Source organism: Rhincodon typus, chromosome 5 (genome assembly GCF_021869965.1).
Source record: "Rhincodon typus isolate 14 chromosome 5, sRhiTyp1.1, whole genome shotgun sequence".
NCBI classification, from domain to species: domain Eukaryota; kingdom Metazoa; phylum Chordata; class Chondrichthyes; order Orectolobiformes; family Rhincodontidae; genus Rhincodon; species Rhincodon typus.
In genome coordinates, this window is record NC_063336.1 from 5,625,863 (window position 1) to 5,644,024 (window position 18,162).

Consider the following 18,162-nt stretch of genomic DNA (forward strand, 5'->3'; position numbering starts at 1 on the left):
CACTTTTCTGATGAAGGGTCCAGGCCCGAAACGTCAGCCTCTCTGCTCCTATGCTGCTGCTTGGCCTGCTGTGTTCATCCAGCCCTGCACCTTGTTGTCTCGGATTCACCAGCATCTGCAGTTCCTACTATCTCCAAAACCTTACAGTTCCTCAACCCCATTCTCCTGCTTTCTCCCCGTAACCCTTGATCCCCTTGATAATCAAGAACCTATCTATCTCAGTCTTAAATGTACTCAATGGCCTGGCTTCCACTGCCTTCTATGGCAGTGAATTCCATAGATTCACCACTCTCTGGCTGAAGAAGTTTCTCCTTATCTCCATTCTAATAGGTCTTCCCTTTACTCTAAGGCTGTGACCTTGGGTCCTAGTCTCTCCTACTAATGGAAGCATCTTCCCAACATCCATTCTGTCTAGGCCATTCAGTATTCTGTAAGTTTCAATTAGATCCCCCATTATCCTTCTGAACTCCAATGAGTATAGTCCCAGAATCCTCAAACATTCCTCATATGTTAAGCTTTCCATCCTGGGACCATTCTCGTGAACCTCCTCTGAACCCGCTCTAGGGCCAGTACATCCCTCCTGAGATATGGGGCCCAAAACTGCACACAATACTGCAAATGTGGCCTGACCAGGGCCTTATAAAGCCTCAGTAGTACATCCCTGCTTTTGTATTCAAGTCCTCTCAAAATAAATGCCAACATTGCATTTGCCTTCCTGACTACTGACTCAACCTGCAAGTTTACCTTGAGAGAATCCTGGACTAAAACTCCCAAGTCTGTTTGCACTTCAGACTTCTGAATGTTCTCCCCATTTAGAAAATAGTCCATGCTTTTATTCTTCTTACCAAACTACACGACCTCACACTTTCCCACATTGTACTCCATCTGCCACTTCTTTGCCCAAAAGAATTCTGCAACTGCCAGAAATTTCATCAACAAAGAATCAAAGGAAACATGAGAAGTCAATCCATTTCATCTTTTGAATTTGCACGCTTGACCCTTAGGGATATGGTTTGATCTTTATTTTCCAAACCTAAAAGAAATCTGAAGAGCTGTGCTGTCTTGTCCTTGTATGAATGTATACATTTCGGACTAAGGGAATATAGTTTAATTCTGAATAGTAGCTTAGTTGGTAGTCAGTTTTGTCATTTATTTAAAGATTAAGTCCTGCTTCTAATAAATTAGTTATTTGCAAGTTCAATAAAGCTGACTGCTGGACATTTCTTTTACTCTGAGGAGTACTACAAAAAAAATGAGTCAAAATTACCATTTTGTTGAGTCAATAAAATAGGTACAGTTTTGGTATAGTTCAGAGTACTGGGGTTTGCCTGCCATGATATTGCTCCTGTTAAAGCTGTAATAATGGCCATTCTTTCAAAACTTTTGGGTGAAATCCATTAGCCCCATTTGTTTCATGGTCCTTTTTATCTACTGATAGTGATCGTTTAAGTTCTTCCGTCACTTGGGCTCTGTGATTTTCTACTTTTCTTGGATTTCCATCACACTTCATCACAGCAATTAGGGATGGGCAACAAATGCTGACCCTGCCAGCCACATCCACAGCCTGTGAAAGAATTAAGAAAAAAATGGAGCTGACATGATTAACCTTAATCTCCTTCTTTTACACTTGGTACAACTCCAATCAACGGTGTATTTTCTACCTTGAATCTCACCGATTCCAATCTAGCTCGCATTCCTTGTTGCCACACTCAGTCAAAAATTGTCTCTATATTAACAGAGTAGTAATTCGCCAGTTTGCTTTTTCCTGCATTTCATGATCCAATGATCTCAACCATTTCAAAATCACGTACAGTGAATCAAATTCACTGAAGTCTGAACACTTTGACGCTGGGGATCTCAGTAGAAGGGCAAGATAGATTACCTATTTCTGGCTAAGCTGCAAATGTTTTAAGTCTAGTCTTTTGCACTACTCGGCTGGACATCCTCATCATTAGAAATGGGAATGCTTGTGCAGTCTCCTCCTCCAGACAGCACTTTCTGAATAATGACAACTAAGCTTCACTTAAGTCAATGGAGTGGGTATCAAACCCATAATCCTCTGAAGTGAGAAAGCTTCCATTGAGTCAAGCTTGACACAAAGACTGAATGAATGTGTGCTATCAGTTTAGGCAGATTAGCAAGCATTCATGACTTACAAACTATTGCATTAAACTTGGTTTAATAATTTCTTCAGAATTTGAAGACAATGTTGTATTTACAAAAACAGATAATAAGCTTTTTGGTACTCAATGTAGAAGTGGAATTTTCAATTACAAACATGCACAGAAATTATACTGGATTATGTTTCAAAACACACCAGTGACACCTGCCCAAATGACTGAGCAAGATAACCGAGCATCTGCCCTTTGACCTTCTTACCAGATCGACATATTCAGTGATCATGTAGTGTGGCTCCATTTCACGGCATAGTCCTAGCAGTTTCACAACATTGTTGTGGTTCATCTTGCTAAACATCTCAAATTCTCGACGGAATTCCAGCTGTAGTTGTTCATCCCGCGTAGTCAAACTCTTCACCAGAACCACTGTCTCTACCTCACTTTTATCAATCCCTTTGGCTTTGGCCAAGAAGACCTCACCATACTCTCCTTTTCCTGCATTTACAAACACAAGCAAAGATTGAATAATGTGATAACTTTACAACAAACAGCACTAGATGTTAACAGGGAAGCTTTTTTGACAACTTTTTTTTTATTATTCATTTATGGGATTTCAGCATCATGGTCTCGGTCAACACTAGTTAACCATCCTTAATTGCCCTCCAGAAGTTGATAGTGACCTCCTATTATGAAACGCTACAGTCCTTGGAGTGTAAATACGCCCACAGTGCTGTTAGGGAGCTCCAAGATTTTGACCTATAGACAGTGAATGAACATAACATATTTTAAAGTCAAGACTGCATGTAGTTTGGAGGGATAGAGTTGTGATGCACCTACTGCCCTTGACCTTCTCGAAGTTCGGGGTCACAGGTTTGAAAGGTGCTAAGGAGACTGAGTGAGTTGCTGTAATGCATCTTTTGGATGGTTCATACTACTGTCATTGTATGTCAATGGTGAAGGGAGCAAATATTTAAGGTGGTGGGTGCCATAAAGCTGCTGCTGCTTTGTCCTGGATGGTGTTGAGCTTCAACTGTTAAGACTGTTCATCCAGGAAAGTGGAGAGTATTCCATCATATTCCTGAATTGTGCCTGTAGATATTGGGCAGGCAGTGCAGAACAGGAAGTTAGTTAATGTTACGAAGTTGGGTAGAGTATTTAACAAACTGGAAGGCAGGAAGTTAGAATTGGTTGGTAAAAATGATCGTTGGGGAAAAGAATGCCATGGGCCCTTTAAGAGCTTGTGCTTTGAAGTTTATAAATGCAAGTGCATAAAGAGTACCTGAATGTAAACATTTTGTATAGAGCAGCCAAGCAGCATTTTTCCAAAAACAAGTTTGAGTGGGCCAATTAACTTAAACCAAGCACCTAGACACAGAAAGCCAACTGAATTTAAATCTGATGGTGTTGACAACCTGAAACCCATCATATTATAAGAATTTGATTAAGTCATTATGGGTATGCAAGACGAGGGCATTTGGAAAATCAGAGCTAGCATTCACCACCTGCCAGAGTTAGCACCATTCAGCTCTCAGAGAAAGCCCAGCTAATTAATCAAAGGTACCACTGTATTTAGCTTAAAGTCCTCACTGAAGAAATTACAGAGATAAAATATCCCTGACAGCAGAATTAGTGGAATGTGTTTGTGAAGAGAGTGGAGATGACAGAATATTCCAGAAAATAGTCTGTGTGAATTTGAAGAGATTAAGTTATACTTCATTGTTCTGTTGTTATTAATTGGGTTTATTAAGTGGAGCTAGTGTTTATTTGAACAGTATTCCAGTGGATTTAGGCCAGTTAGAAAGTAGTTAGTAGTATAAGGGGGAATTGTCAGTTTGTTAGTAATTCTGTTAATTTGTTAATTGTTGGGTTAAATAAATAAATTGTTTCTTGTTACTTGTGAAGTGGAGATCAGGGATTTTCTTTCTTTTAACCAATTTTAATAGATTATGAGGGGAAAGGTGAGCTTTTCTGGGTGTTTCGGGGGGTTATTATTAGAAGGGAACCTGTACTCCCATCATAACAGATTGGGGTTTGTGTTTAGTTTAATTATTAGAGGGGTTCAGCTACTCCCCCTCTGTAAGATTAATCACTACAGAATTCCTAACATCTGACCTGTTAGAAACCTCTTCCTTTGTGCGATATATAATTTCAACCACTGGAAAGCTTTCCCTCTGATGCTGGATCTCCTCTATGTCATACTTGGTCAAATATAAAACAGAAATTGCTGGAGAATCTCAGCAGATCTGGCAGCATGTGCGGAGAGAAATCAGAGTTAACATTTCAGGTCCAAAGGCCCTTCTTCAGAACACATACTTGGTCAAATGCTGCCTTGACATTAAGTGTAAACACTTACTTCAAGTCTTTTGTCCAGGTTTGGACCAAGGTTGTAATGAGGTCAAGGCCACAGCGGCCTTGGGGAAACCTAAACTGTGCTTAAGCAAGCAGGTTACTGCTGAGCAAATACTGCTCGATCGGACTGTTGATGACTCCTTACATCAACTTGCTGATAGTCGAGAGTAGAATGACGGAACAGTAATTGGCCTGGTTAAATTTGTCCCACTTTTTTTTTGTACAGGATACCAGTGGGTTATTTTCCAGATTGACAGGTAAATGTTAGTATTGTAGTTGTACTGAAACAGCTTAGCTAGGTCCTGCAGCTGGCCTGGAATACAAGTCTTCAGTACAATAGATGAACAAAGATACCCTGGAGTACAGGTTCACAGTTCCTTGAAAGTGAAGTCACAGGTAGATAGGATAGTGAAAAGGGCATTTAGTACGCTTGCCTTTATTGGACAGTGTATTGGGTATTGGAATTGGGAGATCATGTGGCTGTAGAGGACATTGGCTGGGCCACTTTTGGAATACTGTGTTGCAATTCTGGTCACCCTTCTGCAGGAAGGATGTTGTAAAACTTGAAGGAGTTCAGAAAAGATTTACAAGGATGTTGCTAGGATTGGAAGGTTTGAGCTGTAGGGACAGGCTGAATAGGCTAGGGCTATTTTCCCTAGAGCTTCAGAGGCTGAAGTGTGACCTTGTAGAGGTTTATAAAATCATGAGGGGCATGGATAGGGTAAATGGACAAGGTATTTTCCCTAAGATGGGGGAGTCCAACTACAGGGCATAAGTTTAAGGTGAGAGGGGAAAGATCTAAAAGGGACCTAAAGGGCAACATTTTCATGCAGACGGTGGTGTGTATATGGAAAGAGGTACTAGAGGAAGTGGTGGAAGCTGGTATGATTACTGCATTTTAACAGGCATCTGGATATGTTGTGAAGACATCACTTGTACTTAATAATTAATCGGTTCTCCATTATGGAAACCAACGGGGTAAAACATTGAGGGTAGCAAGAATGTACTGAGTTGGGAATTTCATTACCAAGAGTCGCTCAGCAGCACCTCTACTGACTGAGCTGATGAATCCTAAGGAATATAGCTGTGAGCATAGCTGTGCAGCATGTGATGAGTTAACCAGCAAGAAAGAAAAACCTACTTGATCTTTTCCATCCAACCAATGCTCCTTTCGTGATACATATGCCTGTGACCCCTAATGCAGTCGTTGTGACACCATTTTCACCACTTCCAGACACAGATTCCCCTCCCCTCCCCTCCCTTGCCTGCCCTCCGCAAGGACTGTTCCCTCCGGGACACCCTGGTCCACACTTCCTCCACACCCAACACCTCCCCACAGCCCAATGGCACCTTCCCCTGTAAATGGTGACGGTGCGACACCTGCCCATTCACCTCCTCCCTCTCTAGTATCCAAGGGCCCAAACATACCTTCCAGGTGAAGCAACACTTCACCTGCACTTCCCAGGATCTAGTCTGCTGCATTCGCTGTAGTCTCCTCTAAATTGGGGAAACGAAGCGTAGACTGGGTAACTGCTTCGCAGAACATCTACGTTCTGCTTGCAAAAAAGACCCTGAACTACCTGTTGCCTGCCACTTTATCGAACCGCCCTGTACCCTGGCCAACACCTCTGTCTCTGGCTTGCTGTAGTGCTCCAGCGAACCTCAATACAAGCTGGAAGAACACCTCATTTTCCGCTTGGGGAACCTACAGCCCTCCGGACTCAATATCGACTTCAATAATTTTAGGGCCTAAACTCTCCCATGTCCCAGCAGCCGACCCCACTCACCAGGCCTTGTTACCACACAGCCTGCCATTACACACCACCTGTTGTTAGTCACTAACAGTCCCCATTAACAACTATTCACCCTCCCAGCCTGATCGTTAGCAACTGTCTGTCCAACTGCTCTTCTCTCTCTTTAGGCTCTATCGTATCGTTTACTCCCTACCCCATCCCCCTCACTTTTTTCGGCATATAAACTGACGTTTTCCCAGCCACCATCCATTCACCGGACCCGAAACATTAACTCTGTTTTCTCCTTCACAGATGCTGCCAGACCTGCTGAGCTTTTCCAGCAACTTTGTTTTTGTTCCTGATTCAAAGCATCCGCAGTTCTTATTTACCCAGGGTTGTGATTGCCTTCAGATTTGAACGAGAGAAGTGTAGTTTATCATGCATGCTGTGGCGCTTGTTGGACATGACAGTCATACTCATGTTGTTAATGGATGCCTCCTCCTGAATCTCAGCTGTTAGCTGACCATTCTGCTGCAAAGTCCCACCTACATGTTGGAAAAGAAAATGAAGCTGTCAAAACATGTATTTAAGCCAGGTTACTTGTACCACAATAAACCTTTATTACACACAGAAATTCATATACTAAGGGACTAATCAAAAGAAGAATGCATTAATATACTACCTTTTGCATACCTCAAAAGTGCTTTCCAGCCAATAGAATATAAGTAATCACTGTTGTAATGTCAGAAATATAGCAGTTAACTTGTGCACAAGCTCTCAAAATGTTTTTTTGAAAATCAAGACCAGATATCAGATTTGAGATGCTGATTAAGGGATAACTATTGACCAGGCCACCAAGGAAGAGGATTTTGGGAAAAAAAAAGCCATGAGATCTTCTACACTCACCTGAGTGAGTTGGGGGCTTACTTCAACATGTCATCTGAAAATCTGCACCTCAGCCAATGCAGGACCGTCAGTTACTACACTGCAGAGTCAGTCTGGGGTTTGTTTACAAATCTCTAGACCATACCTTCTGACTTAGTGGCAATGGTGCAGCCAATAAAGCCTCAGCTGACAAACCGGCATCTAATTCTGATAGTTATTATCTGTTTAATTTTTTTTTTTACAACAAGAGTCACTGCATAATATATAAAAGCACTCCTTGTGTGCCTTAACCATTTGGGCCATCATATCTGTGCCTCCTTGCTGCAAGAGGAACGTATCCAGGTCTACTCTTTTGCCTGTTCGTTGTGACTCTGCAAATTTTCGCTTCAGATAATTATTTAATTGTATTTTAAAAGCCATCAATCAGCCACATTATCAGGCAGTGCATTCTAGATTCTAACTTCTTACTGCAGTTTTTCTCGTACTGCCATTGGTACTTGTAATTCTCCTGGACCCTTCTGACACTGGGAACAATTCATCTCTATCCACAGTAACCAGGTCCTTTTTTAAGCATCTTTATCAAACCTCCTTTCTAACATTTCTTCTTTTAAACATGTGAAAAACACACAAGGAAGAGCAGGGGTAGGCCACTGGCTCCTCAAGCCTGCTCCATCATTTAATCATATCATGGCTGTTGAGACTGTAACCTCAACTTCATCTTTCCACTTACCCACAGTAATCTTTCACCTCCTTACTTCCCAAGAATATGTTCACCTTGCCTTAAAAATGTTTAAAGATTGCTTCCATCGCCTTTTTGGGAAGAGAGTTAAGATTCATGATCCCAAAGAAAAGAACTCTCCTCAAATGCATCTTTTATGAGTAAACTCTTATTTTTGAAACTGCAACCCATTGTTCATAGGAACAGCCAGCCTCAACTTCTCCAATCAGTTCTGATGTGCTTCAGCAGTGGAACCATGCGTGTAAATCTTTTTTATGCACCTTCCTGTAAGACTTCACATTCTTCTGAAGGTGTGGTGCCCTGAATTGGGTCTGAGATACCCCACCAAAAGTTAGTGAGCATGTTCTCATCAATGTTCCATTTGAAAATGAACATTTAAAACTGGGTCACTTATCCTTGCAATGCAGTGCTTAAAATTGGGGTACCCTTAAAAACGGAGTTCTTTTAGGATTCCATATTTAGTAAATCCCATGTAGCATGGGATTTACTAAATATGTTACATATTTACTAAATATGTTACAGTCGTAAATACTCTTCAATAACAGTAAAGGAAAGACTTATTGGGTGTCAGAATATTATGAATCCAGTGTTTTGGAAAATAGGTTTTTGTTATAAAAGTATCTCCCCCCACGATCATTAGCCAAAAAGATTCAGACAATTGATTGAAATGTGTAAGTTATCTGTACCTAGAAACAGCATATAACAAGTGCTCAGCCCAGAAGAAAGATGGACCAGATGAAGAGGAAGAACACCTCGGAAGGAGTTCCTCAACACTTCAGCTGTAGAACAGAATGCAGCCCTCACAACTTCAACAAGACTAACACATTCTGCGCCATTCTGGTATTAATGAACTATCCCAAAGGTAATGATTGTATATTTTGTTTGTTGAACTCACATATCATATCTAAACTGCTGCTTCTTAGACCATAAGATATAGGAGCAGAATTAGGCCATTCAACCCATCAACTCTATTCCACCATTTGATTATGACTGACATGTTTCTACCCATAACCCTTGATCACCTTACTAATCAAGAACCTATCTCTGTCTTAAACACACTCAATGACTTGTCTCCAATTCCCTCTGTGGCAATGAGTTCCACAGAAAAAATTCCTCATTTCAGTTCCCACCTTCAGCTCCATCATCAAGTCTGCCTCATCACACATCTCGAAATCCAGAAGTGGCTGTTCTCTAGTGGGCCAATAAGCTGCTCCAAAAAACTGTCGTCTCATAGACATTCTACAAATTATTTTTCTTGAGATCCGCTACCAACTTGAATTTCCCAGTCCACCTGCGTATTGAAGACCCCCATGATTATTAGGGTCTTAGAGTCACACAGCACAGGAAACAGATCCTTCTGTCCAACCAGCCCATATTGACCATGTTCCCAAACTAAAGTAGTCCCACTTGCCTATACAACTTCAACATGACATCCCAACTCCTTTACTCAAAGGTCTGAGCAATGAAGGCAAGCATGCTCAATGCCTTCTTGACCACACTTTAACTGTGACACAAATTTCAAAGAATTTATAGACTTGAATCCCCAGGTCTCTCTGTTCTACAGCACTACCCAAGGCCCTACCATTAGTTGTAGAAGTCCTGTCCTGGTTTGTATTACCAAAATGCAATACCTCACATTTATCCAAATTAAACTCCATCTGCTACTCCTGATTTATTTTCTTCCCCATATTCTGACTAGGCAGCTTGTACTCAACTCCCATCATGATGCTTTTCTTTTGTGCTACCTCAAATCTACCCACAGATTCTAAGCCTCCGACTCTATATCAATTCTTGCTATTTAATTTCATTTCTTACGAACAAGGCAACACCACCCCTGCGACCCATCTGCCTGTCCTTTCAACCCTTGGATATTTAGTTCCCAGCCCTAGTCCCCTTGAAGCCACGTCTGTGATACCCACAATATCATACCTGCCAATTTCAATTTATGTAACAAGCTCAATAATCTGGTTTCATTTATTGTGTGCATTTAAGTACAACACCCTCAGTCCTGCTTTGACTGTCGCCCTTCTCACAGGTCTTTGCTTATCTGCCTGTGCCTGAAGTTAGACTCCTGACCCTTTCCACACTCTCTGTCCTATTAGCTGTTCTGGAAATTTCAACCTATGGTGAGCTTTTCCCTCTTTAACATCTTCCATAATTTTCCATGCAACTGAACCCTCACCTCCATTATTTATTTTATAGAGTTTAAGAACTAAACTATCTGAAAATTGCATTCAAATGGCTGACTGCTTATACAAGGTAATTATAATCACAGACTACCAAGATCAACAGTTCCATGGCTTTATTTTTATTGTTATTCATTTAAGGGCTATTGGCATCACTGGCCGGGCCAGCATTTATTGCTCATCCCTAGTTGTCCTTGAGAATATGGTGGTGAGCTTCCTTCTTGAACTATAGCAGTCCATTTGCTGTAGGTAAAACCTTAATACCATCAGGGCAAACCTCTAGGATTTTAGCAAAGTGATACTGACGTGATGGCATATATTTCCAAGTTAGAATGGTGAATGGCTTGGAGGGGAACTTGCAGGTGGTGTTCCCATGTTCAGTTTCCCTTGTCCTTCTAGATGGAAGTGATCATGGGTTTAAAACATGCTGTCTAAGGTGTCTTGGTGAATTTTGCACTGCACCTTGTAGATATGACACAATGCTACTACTGAGCACCAATGGTGGAGGCAGCAAGTACTTGGGGATGTGCTGTCGATCATGCAGCTTTGTGCTGGATTGTGTTAAGTTTCTTGAGTGATGTTGGAGCTGCATTCATCCAGGCAAACAGGGAGTATTCTATCACACTGCTGTCTTGTGTCTTGTAGATGGAAGAGAGGCCTGGGGGAGTAAGGAGGCGAGTTATTTGAAACAGGACTTTTTGCTTCTGACCTATTCTTGTAGCCACAGTACACATATGGTTGATCAATATGACATCCCAGGGTGTCGAGTAGTGTAGGATTCAGTGACGGTAACACCATTGAATTTCAATGGTCGATGCGTAGATTGTCTCTTGTAGGGGATAACCATTGCCTGGAATTTGTGCAGAACAAATATTACTTGCCACTTTTCACCCCAAATCTTGATATTGTCCATGTCTTACTGAATTTGGACAAGGTACAGTATCTGAGAAGTCAAGTAACAGTTGCGCCACACAAATGCCAGGCTATGACCATTACCAATAAGAGACAATCTAACTGCTCCCCCTTGACATTCAACGGTGTTACCATCACAGAATACCCCACCCACTATCAACATCCTGGGGATTACCACTGACCAGAAACTTAACTGGACTTGCCACAAACACAGTGGCTACAACAACAGTTCAGAGGCTGGAATACTGCGCTGAGCAACTCATCTCCTAACTTCTCAGAGCCTGTCCATCATCTACTAGGCACAAGTCAGGAGTGTGATGGAATATTCCCCACTTGCCTGGATGGGTGCAGCTCCAACACATTTCAAGAAGCTTAACACCATTCAAGATAAAGCAACCTGCTTGATTGGCAGTACATCCACAAGCATCTACTCCCTCCACCACTGATGCTCAGTAGCAACAGTGTGTACCACCTGCAAGATACACTGCAGAAATTCACCAAAGACCCTTAGACAACACCTTCCAAATCCCCAAACACTTCCATCTAGAAGGACATGGACAGCAGATACGTGGAAGCACCATCACTTTCAAGTTCCTCTTCAAGCCACTCACTATCCTGATTTGGAAATATATCACCATTCCCTCAGTGTGACTGGGTCAAAATCCTGAAATTCACTCCCCAATGGCACTACGGGTCAACCCACAGCAGGTGGGCTACAACAGTTCAAGAAGTCAGCTCACCACAACCTTCTTGAGGCAACTATGGACAGGCAATAAATGTTGGCCAGCCAGCGACACCTACGTCCCACAAATAAATTTTAAAAGTTTGCAAATGATGCCGAACATAATCAAGATTCAGCAAACATCCCCAATTCTGATATTAGTCTACAATCAAATATAGGGTAATTGTACATCTTGAAAAGTTTCAGTTAATCATGGAAAGCAAACATGGATGCATGACAGAGAAGTTATGTGTGACAAACCTTACTGAATTTTTGAAGTGGTGCATAAGGTAATGGATGGGGAAACTGTCTATAGATGTTGTTTATATGGACTTCCAAAAGGCATGTGATAAAGTCCCACATAACAGACTGATAACTAAAGTAGTAGGCCACTGAATTGAGGACAAATTACAAACATGGCTGGGAAATTGCTCGAGTGGCAGGTTACAAAGTAGGGATAGTAGGTAGGTACTCAAACTGGCAGGTAGCGACTAGTGTGTTCAGTTGTGGTCATCTCATTACAGGAAAGATATGGAAGCTTTAGAGAGGGTGCAGAGGAGATTTACCAGGATGCTGCCTGGACTGGAGGGCAGGTCTTATGAGGAAAGGTTGAGGAAGCTAGGGCTTTTCTCATTGGAGCAAAGAAGGAGGAGAGGTGACTTGATAGAGGTTTACAAGATGATGAGGCGTAGATAGAGTGGATAGTCAGAGACTTTTTCCCAGGGTGAAAATGACTACTACGAGGGGGTATAATTTTAAGGTGATTGGAGGAAGGTATAGGGGAGATGTCAGAGGTAGGTTCTTCACACAGAGTGGTGGGCATGTGGAATGCGCTGCAGGCAGTGGTAGTGGAGTCAGATACTTTAGAGACTTTTAAACGACTCTTGGATAGGTACATGGAGGATAGTAAAATGTAGGGTATGCAGGGTAGATTGACTTTAGTAGGATAATAGGTCAGCACAACATCGTGGGCTGAAGGGCCTGTACTGTGCTGTGCTGTACTGTTCTATGTTCTAGTGGTGTCCCATAAGGATCTGTGTTAGGGTATCAATTATTCACATTATTTATTAATGACTTGGATAATGGCATAAAAAGTCATATATCCAAATTTGCAGATAACACAAAGTTAGGTGACAATACACAAAGTTAGGTGACAATATACATGGTGTAGACGATTACATCAAATTGCAAAGGGAAATTGATAGATTGGGTAAATGGGGAAAAACTGCGGCAGATGCATTTCAGTGTCAGCAAGTGTTACATTAATCATTTTGATCCGAAAAAGCACAGATCAGGATGCTTTCTAGATGTCAGGAAGTGAAATACTGTGGATGTCCAAAGAGTCATGGGGCTTCAGATGCTTAGATCTTTAAAATGCCATAAACAGGTTTAGAAAAGTTGTAGGGGCAGCACGATGGGGCGCCATGGTGGCTCAGTGGTTAGCACGGCTGCCTCACAGCACCAGGGACCTGGATTCAATTCCACCCTCTGGCGACTGTCTGTGTGGATTTTGCACGTTCTCCCCATGTCTGCGTGGGTTTCCTCTGGGTGCTCTGGTTCCCTCCCACAGTCCAAGATGTGCAGGCTATGTGGATTAGCCATGCTAATAATGCAAAGTTACAGCGATAGGATAGGTATTGGGTCTGGGTGGGATGCTCTTTGGAGGTGTGGTGTTGATTTGATGGGCTAAATGGTCTGCTTCCACGCTTTAGGAATTCTATGATCATCCTCAAATTACGGCATAATCAATGACAAAATATTCCCATACACAAACTTTTCTCCTCTTACTTCCTATTCAGTTTTCTTTTTTTTTTAAACTTATGCTTTCTTCTCTACTGACCCTGACATTTGACAAATCTAGTCTTACCTTTTTAAAAAATGGAAGTGAGAAAATGGGAAGGGCAAAGATGAAAAAAAAAACGTGACTCCTGGTATCAGAACTTCATTACCACACTTCAAGATGACATCTTCAAAAAAAAAAAACTCAGCCCTCCAGTCGGAACGTACTCATCTACACACGAACCTTACCATTCAGAACCTCCATTTCCGGTTCTTCTCCCTCTGGACCTTTATGCAACCTCTTCGCTTTTCTTCTTTTTTTGCAAAAGAACATGAGTCCTAACACAATAATAATGTAAGCTACTGCAGCTCCAACAGACAGTCCAATAGTCTGGATCATTTTGTATGGAGTGTGCTGGTTTTCACTTCCATCAAGAATGGCTGGCTTGTCTGCAGGAACACAAAAAAAACAAAGACAATTTGGGAGTGTTTTTGCAAGTTTCAGACCAATGTGAAAGTATAAAGTGATGAGGACACTGTGTCAAGCAGTAACCATTACTCACCAACAACATAGAGGAAAGCATCTCTGTGCTGGATGCTGCAATTGTTGCCAGCAATGCAGGTGTATTTCCCACTATCCTCTGCACTGACATCGTAGATTACCAAGGACCCATTTGCCACTTTCTGTATCCTATGGTAAAGTATTCAGAGACAAACCAGAAGGAAAAAGGTCAAGCCTGCTCAGTTAAACGATTACTATGACTTTAATCTTCATGTATATTTTGAAAATTGAACTGGCAGAGTTAGCTACGAGGAAGAATTCAGAACAGTCTCCTGGAACAATATGTCGTGGATCTAATCAGGCTATTTTTGATTTGGTAGTGTGTAATGAGACAGGTTTAAATGATCTGAATTTAAAAAATCCAAGGAAACAGTGACCAAACTTGGTAGAATTTAGCATTCAGTTTGAGAGGGTGAAACTTGGACTGGAAACGACCGTGCCAAACTTAAATAAATAAGGGTATTTACAAAGTGAGGGCAGAGTTGACTGGAGTGGACAGGGAAAGGAGTTTAGCAGGCAAGACAGTTGATGGTCATAAGCAAATATTTAAGAAAATATTTCATGACTCACAGCAAAGACATATCTCAGGGAGGAAGGTGGTTTCTGGGAAGGGGATAAACCAACCATGGTTAACCAAGGAAATTAAAGATTGTATTAATCTGAAAGTAAAATCAAAGGAACATAGCAAAGATTGGTGGTAAACCAGAGGATTAGGAAAGTATCAAAAGCCAACAAAAGATTACTAAAAAAGGAAAAAAACAAACTATGAAGGTAAAGTAGCAAGTTACGTTGTGACAATAAGCAAGAGGTTAATTAAATATGTAAAAAGGAAGAGAGAAGTCAAAGTGAAAATATGCCCCTTGGATAACAATACTGGGGAAACAATAATGTGGAACCAGGAACTAGAACAGGAGTTGAATAAATATATTAGTCATTATGATTGAAGATACTAATAGCATTCCAAAAATACTAAATTAAAGGGCACAAAGGTAGGGACGGAATAAATACAATAACTATCACTACAGAAGATGTACCAGGGAAGTAAAGGGGCTAAAGAGCTAATGAGGGAATATGAGAGGATACAGAAAGAATAGAGAACCTGAATATTTTAATGGAGAAAGACTACAAGAAGATGCAGCACAGAAGGAAGGATTTTCGGATCCTCGTGCATGAATCACAAACATCTAGCAACCAAGTTCAGAAGGTAATAGGGAAGGCAAATGGAATGTTGACCTTTATTTCAAAGGGAATGGAGTATAAAAATAGGGAGATTTTGCTAACATTCTCAAGGCACTAGTCAGACCACACCTAGAATACCGTGAACCATTTTGGTCCCTTTATCTAAAAAAAGCAGGGATATTGGGCATTTCAGACAATTCAGAGAAGGTTCACTAGGTTGATCCCACGTATGGAGGGACTTTCTTGTAAGGAGAGGTCAATTTGGTTGGACCTGTACTCATTGAAGTTTAGAGGGAGCAGAGATGACCTTATTGACGCATACAAGATTGTTAGGGGACATGACAAGAAAGCTGTGAAGAGGTTGTTTTTGCTTGCGGGAGAATCCACGTCCAAAGGGCACAGCCGTAGAAAAATGTAACCTAAGAGAAAGGGGTTGCCATTTAAGACAAAGATGATGTAGATTTTTTTTTTCCTCCCTCAGTGGGTAGTAAAACTGTGATATTCTTTATCACAGAGAGCTGTTGAGGCTGGTAAAAATATTCAAGGATGACAGACAGAGATTTTCAGATTAGCAAGGGCATCAAGGATTATGGGAATAAGGCAGTAAAGTGGAGTTGAGGACCATCAGCTCAGCCATGATCTCATTGAATGATGGAGCAAACTCAAATGGGCCCAATAGCCTGTCTTCTCATATGTCTTATGGTTCCAGGAAATATTCCATAATAATATGGAAATATTCCAGATACCAAGCCACAGTACCTGCAGGTATATATAGCAAACTGTATACGTGATTCATTTATGTAATTTACAATTCCCAAAATTTTGTTGGTGAATACAATAGGGGAAGGTTTCTGCAGACTGTGAAGGGCACAAGTTTTATTTCCTCTCTGAGTGGAGATTTCAAATGAAACTGTATGTAAGCCTGATTCAGTTAATAAGATATTGGATTAAAATTGTGTATAGAAGTTTCATTCAGGATTAGGCTCAATTGCAATATGCCCATAATATTTTAATGGTCACGAAGTTCTCACAAGAAGAAATAGCCACTGAGAGTGAAGAACACATAGCTATGGAACTTTACTCAATCTTCAGGAGGAAAAATGAGTAAAAAGTGTAACACTATTTTATGGTGGTTATAACATATAACGCCACAAAAGATGGAACCTGCAACCACAATTCTACACAGTTATTTTCATATTTCAAGCATACTCTTGGGAGTGGTGAAACATGGATTCAAGTACTTCCCAGCTAAATTTAAAGTGGTCTTCGGTCCCTTCCTCACTTTACAATGGATTTAAAGATTATTGTTCCAAGACTGTAGAGAACAACTGAATTCCACGTTAATTTTAAAATAAAACAAAGAACTATGGATGCCAATCTGAAGAAGAGTCACGGGTCTTGAAACACTAATTCTACTTTTTCTCTACAGTTTCTGCCGGACTTGCTGAATCTCTCTAGCAATCTGTTTCTGTTTCATGTCAATATTGCCTGCCGGTAGTTTAAAAAAAAAGTCATGTCATACCTCTGTGTGCCCTTGCTGGATTCGAGGATCTTCTCCTTTACTTTCCAATGAATATTAGGCTGTGGTTCCCCAGTAGCTTGACAGTTTAACACTGCAATATATCCCTGGTATACAGTGGTGTTCTCAGGCTCCATCTTAAACTTTGGCAAAACTAGGGGGAAGGGACAGATTTTTTAAAAAATGCACAAAAGCAATATTTCCTGAGAGAAAAATTCTTCACCTATTTAGACTTTTCAGATGAAATGAATTATTCATTTTTTTCTTTGTACCTTCTGCCAGCTATAAGTACTCCCAAGTCTGTTAGAACTACTGAGGTATGAACTAGATGTAAGGGAGCATATCAAACTGCTACCAATCACTAAACATTTAACTTAGGACATGATATTTGTCCCATGACTGTGGTCAGTCCACAAGCAGAAGCCAAAGTCAGACATGTATTCTCAGCCTCAGAGTCATATCTTCAAATAAACAATCCAAGTCATTATTTCACTAAACCCTTGTGAATGATTGGTCAGTTTACATCAAAGACAAGAATGTAACAGAAATTACAGTAAGACTTCATTCCCTCATGGAGGACCAACAAAGATTGAGGTCAAGATTGTCTAAACACAATTTTTATTTTGTACTAGGAGAGGCAGCAGATAGAAGACTGGACCATAGCAAAAGTCAGACAATGTGCCACCTTTGTCTCTTGTTAATTAAAGTAAAAGGGTTATTTCCTTAGTTTTATTTCTGAAACATTAAACAACGTTGTGCAACTTTTAACAATTATTCCCAAATTTTGAACAAAGATTTTGCATATGTCAATGCATTTAAATTTGACAAATCATCTGATGAAAAATGGTGTGGTTTTTCAAGGACTGATTTAGAGATGAAGATTACAATAAAGGGATCGCACTGGGGTTTAAAGTTCACAAAAACTGGTGAGACCTGTTGTTAAATTCCTTGATCAAAATTGGCAAATGGTTGAAATTCTGGCAGAAACCATCTTACCTGCAACAATAAGGCGCACCGGTGCCTTGATTTGCCCTTGACTATTTGATGCAATACAAGTGTAGTGTCCAGCATCGCTTTTGGTCACTTTGGTAAAATGCAACAATCCGGCTTCTTGCCTAACATGAGGGGATATCTGACTTCCATCTGTATAGACAGATACATCAGATTGATCAATGACTTAAGTTATTATGCAGCCAAATGAAACAGAGGAAGCAAGTACTGAAATTAAACTAGACCATAGAAAAACTTAATAGAAAAAGAAAGTTTATCACACGAAAAAATAATTCACCAGAAAAATCCAAAGCAACAAAACAAATTCAACGAACAGCACCGATGGCCTAGGTGATTGCATCATCAGGATTACAGTTGTCTTTTTTTCCTGCTGTTAGGGCAGTAGGTTTAACTAAGAATTTAATTATTTGTTGAATAGATGGAGGAATCGCAAAGGAAATGCAGTTCTGTCAAAAGTGAAACCTGTGTTA

General features: G+C 40.7%; 1 protein-coding gene across 2 annotated transcripts in view; it reads right to left on the bottom strand.

Annotated features, from left to right (window-relative positions):
- The window catches only part of LOC109914051 (inactive tyrosine-protein kinase 7-like), a 208,010-nt gene that overhangs the window by 25,403 nt on the left and 164,445 nt on the right, over positions 1-18,162 (bottom strand). For both annotated transcript variants that reach the window (XR_007262104.1, XM_048596950.1), the window contains exons 11-16: positions 17,678-17,824; positions 16,685-16,835; positions 13,985-14,112; positions 13,671-13,871; positions 6,589-6,744; positions 2,380-2,612 (exon numbers count right to left, since the gene is read on the bottom strand). Coding sequence is in view for 1 of the 2 variants with exons in the window: in XM_048596950.1 (XP_048452907.1) it covers positions 2,380-2,612; positions 6,589-6,744; positions 13,671-13,871; positions 13,985-14,112; positions 16,685-16,835; positions 17,678-17,824 (1,016 nt within the window). In the remaining variant the exon portion in view is untranslated. The remainder of the gene's footprint in view (positions 1-2,379; positions 2,613-6,588; positions 6,745-13,670; positions 13,872-13,984; positions 14,113-16,684; positions 16,836-17,677; positions 17,825-18,162) is intronic.